The sequence below is a fragment of the Electrophorus electricus genome, chromosome 18 (genome assembly GCF_013358815.1).
Source record: "Electrophorus electricus isolate fEleEle1 chromosome 18, fEleEle1.pri, whole genome shotgun sequence".
Classification (NCBI taxonomy): domain Eukaryota; kingdom Metazoa; phylum Chordata; class Actinopteri; order Gymnotiformes; family Gymnotidae; genus Electrophorus; species Electrophorus electricus.
Window position 1 is genome coordinate 838,209 of NC_049552.1, and position 12,832 is coordinate 851,040.

General features: G+C 46.1%; 2 protein-coding genes across 6 annotated transcripts in view; one reads left to right on the forward strand and one right to left on the reverse strand.

The window, feature by feature from the left end:
* The window catches only part of c7a (complement component 7a), an 11,108-nt gene extending 8,854 nt beyond the window's left edge, over positions 1–2,254 (forward strand). For both annotated transcript variants that reach the window (XM_035536175.1, XM_035536176.1), the window contains 3 exons: positions 54–141; positions 575–753; positions 1,116–2,254. In XM_035536175.1, the coding sequence (XP_035392068.1) occupies positions 54–141; positions 575–753; positions 1,116–1,300 (452 nt within the window). In that variant the 3' untranslated portion in view covers positions 1,301–2,254. The remainder of the gene's footprint in view (positions 1–53; positions 142–574; positions 754–1,115) is intronic.
* A 751-nt stretch (positions 2,255–3,005) lies between these two features.
* ipo11 (importin 11) overlaps positions 3,006–12,832 on the reverse strand; it is a 108,093-nt gene continuing 98,266 nt past the window's right edge. For 3 of the 4 annotated variants that reach the window (XM_035536172.1, XM_035536170.1, XM_035536171.1), the window contains exons 30-34: positions 6,249–6,415; positions 4,816–4,946; positions 4,003–4,147; positions 3,848–3,918; positions 3,006–3,717 (exon numbers count right to left, since the gene is read on the reverse strand). In XM_035536172.1, coding sequence (XP_035392065.1) covers positions 3,626–3,717; positions 3,848–3,918; positions 4,003–4,147; positions 4,816–4,946; positions 6,249–6,415 — 606 coding nt within the window. In that variant the 3' untranslated portion in view covers positions 3,006–3,625. Of the gene's footprint in view, positions 3,718–3,847; positions 3,919–4,002; positions 4,148–4,815; positions 4,947–6,248; positions 6,416–7,046; positions 7,672–12,832 lie in introns of those variants that run through there. The other variant, XM_027026184.2, reaches the window with a different exon arrangement.

The window sequence follows — 12,832 nt, forward strand, 5'->3', positions numbered from 1 at the left end:
CTTCATAGTGAAGTAAGTGCTGATGGAGCTGAACTTCAGTGTTTCTGCTGCAGCTACCGAGCGTCCAGCTCTGGCCCAGTGTCAACCATGGGAGCAGCAGGCCAAGGGCAACTGTGTCTGTAGAGTTCCGCACCAGTGCAGGTATGGGCCTCATTCACTCACACAGCTACCCTAACTCAACCTACAGAGCTGCCCTAGTTCAATCTACAGACCAGCCCCAACCCAGTATACAGACCCGCCCGAACTCAATCTACAGACCTATCCTAACCCAGTCTACAGACCCACCCTAACTCAATCTGCAGACTTGCCCTACCCCAGTCTACAGACCTACCCTACCTCAATCACACAGCTACCCTACCTCAATCACACAGGTACCCTATCTCAATCTACAGACATACTCTGACTCAATCATACAACTTGCCTAATTCAATCACACCAAGCTATCTTAAACACATAGCTATTTAACTAATTCATTCAAACAAACAAAATTCCCAGACATTCATGACTTGACATCAAAAAATGAGTCCATCTGTGTCACTTCCCAAGCATGTATATGACGTACATTCACACACAGGCCATCCCTCGACGTGTGCGCCACCATTAAAGGACGAACCAGCAGACTGAGTGTATGTAAAATCCGCGCACTGCATTGCCTGGGTCACCAGTACAGCGTAGCTGAGCACAGCGCCTGCAAGTGGCCGCCGCCCTCTGCTGCAGTCTGCCCCCGGTGCTCACTCTGGACCACGTGTGACGGTAAGACACTGTAAAACCACTGGTAACTCACAAGAAAACAGCAGTACAGTGATAAATGTGCATCAGCCGCAACTCCTCCGGCTAGCTGTAGATCATCTGAATTGTCCTTAGTGCCAGCAAAACCAAGGTCACGGGTTTGATTCTCAGGGAGTGGCACCTGCTGTCTGAGAAATACCTACTTCTCTTTGCAAAAGAGCATCTGCTTACAGCTGTGAATGTAAAGTGTCAGTTTGTAAAAGTGTGAATGATGAGTCAGTCTGTGAATGTAAAGTGTAAATGTAGAGTCAGTCTGTGAATATAAAGTGAAGGAAATCAATCTGTAACTGAAGCATCAGTCAGTGACACTGTACTGATGGTTGCAGAGGAAACGCAGACCTGTCGGTGCTGGTCGCTGAAGGAGTGCTTGGCTCCAGACCGCTGGATTCCTGTGTGTATGCGCCTAAACGCAGAGAGCACCCCCACCACGGTCAGTGAGTGTGAGGTGGCGGTGCGTCAGTGCCAAGGAGAGACGCCCAATGTCGTGAGCCTGCAGGCCTGTGATGCCTGAGCTCACCGCGTTACTGTCAAACACGTCGCCACCGTCTCACCGTACAGAACGCTGGCCCTTATCTCACTTTATCCTTCTTCTGTAGCATCAACAGGAAAATGTTGCAATTTTTTTCTTCTTCTGTTTGTCTTTTTTTCAGTTTAGCTCTTTTCATTGCTGGAGATCAAAGGTAAACACATCAATTTGCTCGTTTACTGAAATAATTGAATGATTCATTGATTGTTTTCAAATCAGAAAACACGTATGTAATGTTTAGAAAATGGATATATTTTGTCAACTTGTTGAAAAGACTCAAATGTCTGGGACACGGTTGAAGCACAAAGCTGATGCAGAAACAACGTCCACAGTTCAGTTCAGATACAGGACACGCCTGCCTGATCAGCAGACAGACAGGCCTGTCTCACTAGTGCCAGTAAACGCCTGCTTGAGGCTGGAACAGGTGCAGATGACCAACCACCACCAGCTCAGGCATATTAATATACAAACATATATAGAGACTTGTTAAAAACCACTGCTTTAAGTCAGAAACCAGTGGGTGTTACTGGTTCAAAACGAAAACAGAACCCTGCTGGTTATGTAGTGGAGATGAGCTGGTCAGTGTCGGGACTGACAGGCACCAGGCTCAGACTGTGGCCCTGTTGGCCACTAGGGGGAGTCAAAACACCTTATGATCTGAAGGCGGCAATTCAACTCAATAAACTATCAGGCTATTTTTAAACATTAAACATCCACTAAGCCCTAAACATATTCTAAGCAGTATTGGTTCATTGTTTCTTTGTTTCATTGTTTTCATTGACTGTATTCCACTAGTGTGTAAATAACTTCATTACATTTGTGACCCAATGTATAATTTTTAAAAATTTAATTATGGCCTCTACCAAAATCAAATCCATTCTGTGCCAAATTTGACATTTCATGATGCATTATTATAATCTGTAAGCATATTAAAATACATCATTATAATACATAAGCATATTATAATGCATTATGCATCTTATAATGTATTATTCTAATGAATTATGCACTTATAATGCATTATTCTAATGCATTATGCACATTATAGTACATTATTCTAATGCATTATGCACATTATAGTACATTATTCTAATGCATTAGGCATTAAGAGGGTCACCTACTCTTACTCACACCTTTTTCATTCGCTGGTCACACTGAACTGGGGCTCTGGATCAAAAAGGCAAAATTCACTTCAGGTCACCAAAGAAAGGCGCATCAGTACCAACCACAGTTAAAAAGGTTTCAGTAGTGATTCAGTAATGGCTCACCTTATTTCAATAGTGATTCGGTACCGACAAGTCTGAGGAATACATTTATTTCAATCCATTGACCGGGAATTCAATAAGTTCTTGATGGTGGATGCAGTGTGTTGAATATGAGACCCAGTCCATTTTCCATTTAACACACCAGTAAAAATGCGTCTTCCTCAGTTTCCTGAGAAGTCTGTATCAAGGTAAGGTTATCTTTACTGGTTTCTTTTCTTTACCTACTAAATATTCTGCTTTTTTGATAAATTGTTAAAAGATTTATTGTTTGTGTAAAAACCCACAGTGCTAGGTTTCATTTCAGACCCAAACGCAGCCCTAATCCCAATACCATTCTCAGCACCAATCCCAGCTGGTTTTGTTTCGCTGCTCCAGTACACTTAAAATAATCACCAGTTTTGGAAATAATTAACGCTACACTTACATGAAGCAGAGGTGTACAACTCTAGAATTTCTATTTATAGGTATTTATTATGTACAAAGGCTCTTCATATCCCTAAAGATGGACACAAACAGAAAAATACAGGTTTGTCGGTTTAAGGAAGACTAAACAATACTATAAGAAAAGTTCGGGCATAGCAGAAAGTCGTGACCTAAGACAAGAGCGAACATGTGAAGAAAACACCTGGAGCCATGAGGCTTCCCACCAATCAGCCAACTGCCCCAGTGTGCATTCCGCAGCAAGCTTGTGCATTTCAAATGGTGGCCAGGGGGCGCTATGGAGCAGGACAAACAGCCAGCACTGTCAGTCTAGAACAGATCTGCAATTAGCACAATGCTGATGAAAATAAGATGCATTCACTTATATAAAAAGAAAATTGTCTGTATTAATCATATTTGTTTGTTGATACTGTATAGATATATTTGAATGATTAGTGATATTAGACATATTACAACTGTTCTATTTAAATAGGAAGTTGGGCGGCCATAATAGAGAACCAACTGGTTTGGGAAATGGCAGTACTACTGCTGATTGATGAACGTCACACATTATGAGGGACCATGGGAAATGTAGTCTTGGTGGCGCAATCCTGGGCACAAGCTCTTAACTGGATACCAGGCAACAGAGGCCAAAGAAACGCCTCTTTCTCCGCCTGACCAGAGGGTACGGAGTCAGATTCAACAAGCTGCTATCATCTGGGAACACACAAAAACAGGAGACATACTGAACTGTGACTTACACTGTGGCTTATGAAGAGAAACTATGGAAAATAGCCTTGGGCGTTCATGGAAGGTAACAGAGAGCTAACAGAAGATGTAAAGCCACCTTGGTTCTTCAGTGGTAAGGGCATCGTCTCCCTGAGTTTGCTGAGAAGGTTCTTCATATCCGTCATGTCCCTGTGCAACGTGGCCATTCCAGCATCATCAGAAAAAGGGACCAATCAAAATACAATGAAACATCAGCATGCGGCTCTCACTCACCGCTCAATGTTCTCGATGTCTGCGGATACCAGGGAGTAGGCCAGACAGCAGTCCAGCTCTGAGGAGCATGACTCCTCCAGGATGGGAACAGCAGAGCTGTCCTCTTTCTGACTCTCCATCTTAGATGAAGCAGTAGCATCTTTCCCTGCAAGACATTCAAGAGAGGATGACATGCAGGACACAAACAAAGAGACCACAGTGACCACAGTGAGAGAGCTACAACCAGCTGGAGTCACAGAGAGCTCAGAGACCACAGTGAGAGAGCTACAACCAGCTGGAGTCTCAGAGAGCTCAGAGAACACAGTGACCACAGTGAGTGTGTTAAAGCCTGCTGGAATCCAGTACTGAACTCTGAGCACGTGGGTTTAGATGCACACTACACTGTCCCCTAAATTGTGCCCTACACTGGACCCTACTCTGTCCCCTATAGTGGACCCTACATTGCATCCTACACTGTCCCTTGTAAGATACAGTCTAAGAGCTACAGTGAAGGCGTAAGATACAGTCTAAGAACTACAGTGGTGTAAGATCTGCAATGTAAGAACTAAGGTTAATGCCAATTTTATGTTCACACTGTATAAACATGTAAACATGCTGCCTGTTAAAGGCCTCTCAGCCCCGCCTCCTCCCTGTAGCCCCTCCTCTCCCCTGCAGTCATACCTGCCCCTGTAACTCTGCCTCTCATTTGCAGCTCCTCCTTTGTCCTGCAGCCCTGCCTGGTCCTGTAGCCCCACCTCCCTCCTGCTGCCCTGCCTCCTCTGTACTGTAGCCCCACCTCCCTCCTGCTGCCCCGCCTCCTCCCTGTAGCCCCACCTCTCCTGTGCAGCTGCAGGGAGCCCAGCAGACAGCCAGATTTGAGCATCTCCGTCAGGTACATCTCCAGACAACACTGCAGCTGGACGAAGAGTCTGCAGATCTCTGGGTGGATCTCTCCATCCTCTGGGCTGTGGAAAACACACAGAGGACAGCAGTGAGTCCTCCTCCAGAGACCCGTTAGCCGTCGTCAAACACTCTTTTCCTTTACTCCTGTCTGGGACACGTAGACTTGAGCGGGTTCCTAATGCACATGAGCGAGGCGACTGTGCTTAGAGCCATTACTGGGTCAGAACCAAGCTCATCAGAGCAGAACTCTGAGTGGAAGATTACTGGGTCAGATCTGAACTCATGAGACCCAATTCAACAATAGGTGACAAATGGAATGTCCTCACTGTCCCCTACAGGGACACTGTCCTCTACATAAAATTCACCGGTCACAAAAATAAGCTCATAGTGCAACTGATTAAAGGTACAGTTGAGCCGTTTTTTATTGACAGACCAAGAGAAACTTAACAGTTAGAGTAGCTGTTATTAGCAGTTACAGTTGGCATTAGCACTGCTCCTGGAGTTCTGGCCTGTTACTTTACCCTCCAGAACCACAGAATCAGAAGAGCTCGACTGACTGGACACAGCGCTGGATTTGGGTCAGAACTGAACGGCAGTAAATGTAATTCGCACAGGTGTCCTGTCGCTGGACTATATGATAACAAAAAGTCTAATCTAGACTAGAACTTTATTATTTTTTCCGGTGCGGATGATTAGGTGACTTTAAGCAACCGTTTTAAAGTGAAGATACCCTGCGTGCTTATTCTAGAGGAGCTCTGTGATACTTCTGTGAAACTGATGCTCCAAACCAAAATAGGTTGGTGTAACGGTGTCAGAACATCTACATGGAGAAAGACGCTGGCACCGATCTGGACGTACACACAGCTCAAAGATCAGCAGGCAGCATGAGAGCACTGAACTGCCCTCATATGAAAGTCAGGACACACGCACATGGCAGGTCGCTGAGTGACCTTTCACTTTCAGTGTACACACATACAGTTAAACAAGACAGCTTCACATCTCCAAACACGTCCCCAACGGCTGCTTCATCTGAATTAAATTAGCACTAGGTTTTGGAATAAATTATACTCAATGGGCAAAAAATTACAACAAAAGAAAATAAGTTTGGCTACATTACATGTAAGACAATGCACATCTGAATAAGTGGTCACCCCTCTTCAAAGATCGTCTGAATGAGTGGTCACCTCTCTTCACAGATCTTCTGAATGAGTGGTCACCTCTCTTCACAGATCTTCTGAATGAGTGGTCACCTCTCTTCACAGATCTTCTGAATGAGTGGTCACCTCTCTTCAGAGATCTTCCAAAGCTTGGATGTGCTAAGCTACCAGAATCATGTCGTGCACTTTCTGCATGCATGTTTTTACCCTGATATTGCAGACAGCTTTTGATGTGCCGCTTGCGCCATCTCGCAGCCTTTAGTGCGGGTCTTGTGCATCTCTGCGCGCAGAGCGGGACAATCAGCTGAGATTTCCCCCACTGAAATCACGAGCTCCCGGTAAAGGGCCACAAGTGTATTGAACTCTTGAACAACCTGCCGGGAACGAAGAAGATATAAAGCGAATGAGACACGCTCGTGCTTCACACCGTGTACCGTTTGATCGCGGTGTCTTGCTGGATAATCAACCGCACGGGCCTGCATGTCCTACATAAACACCCCCAGTCCATCCCAGTGATCAGCTCGTTCATCGCGAATGTTTCCTTTAAGCGCGTGGGTCTCGTAAACACACCATTATTTTTTTAATAAATTGTTTTCATTTCCCTGTAGCGTCTCAGGAAGGTCTGTGAGCACCGCGGGAGCTTTACACAGGTCCTTTGCTAGAATCGCGAGCTAGTTGACGGAACCCCACGCGCCGAGCAAAGGCACGTTCTGCTGATATGATGCTCTTTATTACTAATCCGCCACGAGGCTCCACACTCGAGCACACCGACACCTCCGAGTCAGAACCATCCCGGGGACCGCGCGCTGCTCCATTGGCGCGCCGACACCTGCACCCTCCCCTCGTGGAACAGGCTACTGCTCGCTGCACCCAAGGCTATTTGATCAGCAGCGCGCGGCTGTTGAACGTTATCTGCAATAGTGAATTACATTCGCCGTCGTTTAAAAGCCCAAATAACATGATAGCACCGAGTCTCAGAATGGCTTGAGCCCGTGTCATACCTACCATTCTGCAGTCCGCGGCGGCACGCAAAGCTTCGGAGCTGTCCCTGCGCGCGGACTCTGTGGAAGGGGGCTTGGCTCTGTGGAAAATGCTCGCGGCGGTCCTGGGGCGGGTTGTGCGCCCGTTCGGTGCAGGACTCATGCATACGCATCAAGCGAGGAGACGCTCGCAACACGAAACGCCGCGGAGCCGAGGTCCGCTGCTCGTGATCCGCGTCTCGGGCGTGCTGGGTAACGCGGGTAACGCGCACGAACCTTACAGTGCGTCTTTCTGCCGATAAGCGTTCACGCGCAGGAGTATCCGATGAGCACTCGCGGCTCCTCTCCGCATTGCCGCGAGTCACCTTCACTCCCGCAGAGGCTCGAGCCTTACTGAAGTGGGTTTGCTCTCGGTGCTCTGACGTCAAATTTTTTTTTTTTTTTAAAGATCAGGATGCACGCATGTCTCACGCCGAATCCCGCAGGCTCCACGCGGTCTCAGACACTTACAACCGCAATGTCATCATAACAGTTCGAGATAAACAAACGTGTCGCACGCGGCCTGCGGTTGGAAGCTTACGGAGGCATCTGATGTTCTATCAAACACGCGGGCTGATATGCGCGAGCTGGTGCTGTAACCTTGGTAGGTGGTGGACACGCGCAGCTGCCGAGGGCCTGACGTGGCACCGCATGCTGATAGGGCAGGAACACTAATGTCAGCCTACACGCGCGCAAGTGCCGCGCGCTATTGTGCAATAGAACGTTGACAGCTGCAGCTCTTCTAGGTTGATGACGTTGTAAATGAAAAATTTTTTTTTACAAACATTTAGTGTAATTTTGTCAGCTTGCATAATCTTTGTTTTTTTAAAGCGCAGGCGCACATTGCTACGACGACTAAAAACTCATTTTAAAAGTCGTGTCCCTTTAAAAATGCGTAAAGCAAGTGTGAGGGGTTGCTGAAAATGTGAATAAATATGTGGGGAAAAAAATCATGGTGTTGTTTTAACTAGCAGATTTTATTGACGAGGAAATGGCAAAGTTACCAACAGACCCACGTCTGTTAGAATATTTAAACCAGCAATGCACATGAACGCGTGTTTACTTTCCAAGCACGAGAGTTTCAAGAGTTTCGTGCGCCATTTCTACGGTAATGGCGTTCGTTTGATAGACGTCACTGTCAAGGCTGTCGTTAGCGCGCGGTGTGGCCCGTGAAGCTCCGCTAATGAGCGGCTCCAGGAATAGCAGCTAGACCTCAGTCCGCCACGTTATTAATGTCGTACTATAGCTATTATAGTTCTAGCTGGGAACAGTAAGTGCTGGTTGGTGGAGTTTAGGGCCACTGTAATATAGTTTTTGGTTGGAGACTCAATTGGCTGAAATTAGAAGTGTGGACTTGGTGTGATGCAGTCAGTGAGGCCCTGCTCTGAAAACTTTAATAGTACGGAATCCCTCATTAATAGAAGAGGCCATGGATGTTCTGAACAAATGGGGTGTGCGCCATGCAGTGGGCGAGGAAACTATTTAGCGGTCGGCTGCACACTTAGATTCAGGATTAAGTCCTTCTCCTTGCTCAGTAACATGTATGTTACTTTCATACCTCATTACGTGTAGTGTTAGGGAAACTGATGTGTGACCTGGGTGTCACATGACCTGCTGTACTGGGGGAGCCACAGAAACACAAACCTAGAGTTTGACTTTGGTGTGGAAATGCCTGAAGACTTTAAGCTCCAGTGGAATTTGCCCTGATTTCTCAGAAATGTCTATGACATGTGATGGTCATCTTTAGGTCCTGGGCTTGGACGAGACATCACTGGAAGGACAAGGCATGGGTGTGGCGGAAGAGGACTGGTTGGGGTCTCCAGGGGCAGATGGCAGGGCCACTACTCAACACCCAGCCTTTACTTCTACAGGGTCGTAGCACATCAGCTGGGCCACAGATTGCTGAGGACACAGGTTCAGGTTCAGGCTAGGACCAGGAGCAGGACTCAGGCTTCAGATACCTGCTCAGTGTTACCACCGTGAGGTGCAGTGATGTGTCATATGTTTACTGTGTGTGTGAAAATGCAGCTTCTAATGATTTCAAGGAAGGTTCCCACAATTTACTCAACCTATGTCGAATAACTGAAACTCTAGCACTTAGAGTGTTGTTTATTACACCTGCCGTTGTCTGTTACAGAGCCTATATGTATTTTGCACTTCTAGTCATCAGCAGTGATCCCTGTATTTCTACAGTATTCTAGTTCATTGGTATGTTGGACTCTAACCTACTGTAGTGTACTAGGATGTATCTATGAGGAAATGACAAAGCATTTTGTAAGTCGCTCTGGATAAGAGCATCTGCTAAATGCCATAAATGTGAATGTAAATGTCAATTTTGAAGACTGATGATGAATATGACACCAACATACAGGCAAATATGCATGCAGATACAGTAAGTGTACAGATACAGCATGTGTACAGATACAGTATGTGTGCAGATACAGCATGTGTGCAGATACAGTAAGTGTACAGATACAGCATGTGTACAGATACAGCATGTGTGCAGGTGCATTATGCATACAGTACAGAATGTTGGATAACAGAGTTCATGATGCACACTGGCTGTGGCTGTGATGTTACTAAGACCGTGACATCATTAAGGCTGTGACATAATAAAGACTGATGTCATAAAGACGGTGATGTTATTAAGGCCATGATGTCACTAATGCTGTGATGTCATAAAGGTTCCACGCACTTGGAGGTCACTGCGAGTCATGTTGTGTGACAATCAACAAATGCCACCTGTTCTCCGTTTACCCTCGTTACCTTGTGTATACAAATGCCACCTGTTCTCCGTTTACCCTCGTTACCTTGTGTATACAAATGCCACCTGTTCTCCGTTTACCCTCGTTACCTCGTGTATACAAATGCCACCTGTTCTCCATTTACTCTCGTTACCTCGTGTACACAAATGCTACCTGTTCTCCGTTTACTCTCGTTACCTCGTGTACACAAATGCCACCTGTTCTCCATTTACTCTCGTTACCTCGTGTACACAAATGTCTTCCCTTTTGTCAGTGTCTTTGCGACATCTTGCCTGTTTACTCGTGTTTCAAAGCCATCTGTGTGTTTACTTAACGCTTTCTGCTTCCCATTGCTCAGGCTTGTTTTCCCTGTCCTGTGTAGCCCCAGACTGCTCTGGCCCTCCATCTGTTCTGGGTTCACCTCTGTGTTCTGCTCTGCGTTTGTTGCCCTGTTTTCATTCAGTTTCCAGACTGACACTAGTCCTAATTCTTCTACTGCTGAGATCCAGTTCGTCTGTGACCCATGTAGAGAACCTGAAAGCAGTTCAGGGCATCATTGTGAACCGGCACACGTTTTTAGATGGTATGGAGGAACACCATATAGAGGTTATTAAAAATTCTATATTATATCCCATAATATAAGGACAAAAAAGTAATTTATATTATACTGTGAATTGAGAGTGTTTCAGGGCATTTTACTGGATTGTTAGACCATATTAGGTTTGTTCCCGTATGTCATGGGTGTGGACATTCACATGGTTCTGAAGCGTAATTATGGCAGACTGTATTCACTAGTTGCCTTTAGCTATTGGACAGCGAGGGAAGCCCAAATTTTGCACAACATTCTGAGTCCTGATTGTTAAAGGCCTCAGAAAGAATCTCCTGTTGGTACCTTGTGTATTTCAGCCCTGTGTTTAGACCTTTCAGCCCTTTCGTTGATGCCAGAGGTCAGAGGAGAATGACCAGAGTGGTTTGAGCTGATATAAAGACAACAGTAACTCAAATAACTCATTACAACTCAGGTATACAGAAGAACATCTCTGAACACACAACACATTGAGCCATGAAGCAGACCGACTATAGCAGCAGAAGACCACACCATGTCATCTAAGAACAGACAACTGAGGCTACAATTCACACAGGCTCATCAAAACTGAACAGAACGAAACATTCCCTGGCCTGATGAGTCTCAATTTCTGCTGTGACATTCAGATGGGAGGGTCAGAATTTGGTGTAAACAACATGAAAGCCTGGATCCATCCTCCCATGGTTCAGGCTGCTGGTAGTGTATTGGTGTAGGGGAGATTTTCTCAGCACACTTTGGGCCTCTTAATGCCAACTGATCATCATTTAAACACCACAGCCTACCTGTGTATTGTTTAAACACCACAGCCTACTTGAGTATTGCTTAAACACCACAGCCTACCTGAGTATTGCTTAAACACCACAGCCTACCTGAGTATTGACACTGACCATGTCCATCCCTTTATGACCACAGTGCACCATCTTCTTTTGGCGACTTCCAGCAGGATAACACGCCATCTCACACAGATCAGATCATCTCAGATCAACTGGTTTCTTGAACATGACAATGAGTTCCCTGCACACAAATGGCCTCCTCAGATCTCAGTCTAGTAGAACACCTTTGGGTGGAACGGAAGATTCTCATCATGAATGTGCAGCCAAGAAACCTGCAACAACTGTGTGATTATGACCAACCTGGTATTAGCACCATGTTCCTAATAAAGTGGCCAGTGAGTGACTCTGTATCCGTATGTAAAAATGGCAGTGAGCAGCTTTTATTACGCAGAAGTGGAGCCTGTTTAACCAGCGCACTGAGCACTGGGTCCGGGCCTCCAAAACAACACACGTCATGTTTTCAGTGATGTGCTGAAATTACAGCAGAGAGAATGCTGATACTGATCTGGATACTGAGCTGGATACTGAACTCCACCGTGCCAAGTCCTCAGCGAGAAGCTATGTGTTCTGTTCTGCCAGGCCGAGGTGTTGCTGTTGACCCCGGGGAGGCCCAGCAGAGCGTGGTGGCTGAGCTGCTGTAGGCCCGGGCCTCCCTGTGTAATTACCACCCTCACACACCCACAGGCCTGCCGGGAGCTTGGATTCCCTGCGTGTGTCATTACCAATTATTACCCAACACGTCTGAATAAGCCCCTCCCACTCCCTCTGAAACCATTCACAACACCAACCCCCCACATCCCTCTGCCGCAACCTCTGAACATGGAAAAACATCCACCTGCTATCAACTCGGGATGTGCTGGTACGTTTAGGACAGCCGTACCTGTTCAGCGCTTCACCTGTTCAATGCCACATCCACACAGCAAAGACGGAGTAAAAATTAAATGTGAAGATGGTTTCTCACCATTACTGAAGATGTTTTATTTATTTTTATTTTTTGCAGGGCAAACTAGAAGCTTGGTATTGTTGCATGTTGAGAAAATGCGTCGCTGTGTCTCAACAGAAATGCTGATCAAATCGGAGTGTGTGTCGGTCGTTGTAATATAGCGTGAAGTGTCTACTCCCCAAAAAACACAGCCAGTAATTTTGTGTCTTGGTCTGGACGGGCCTCATCAGTCAAACACTCACGACCAGACGATGACGGCAAGGTGACGTCATCGCCCTTGAGGGTCACTAATGTAGGGTTCTTAAGACTGACCCTTCATCTGGTGGCCATGTCTGGTTCTCCAGGAAATCATCCACTCCAATCGCACTAATCACTTCAGAGAGAGAGCGAGTCCAACACAGAGTTGAAGGAATTCAGTACCCTGAGAATAATGAAGATAAAGAGAGGGTGATATTTGAAGGTCTGTTTCGTATCAGTGCAAAGCTGAGTTGGTCTCCTCATCAGCACGCCAAGAGGACAGGGAGCACCCTCTACTGACAAAAGAGGGAACAGTGGATTTTTTTACATGTATCCGACACTTTTATCCAAAGTAACTTACAGTTCTGACTGAACACAACTTGAGTAACAGGGTTAAGGGTTTTGCTCAGGGGCAACCTGGCAGTGGTG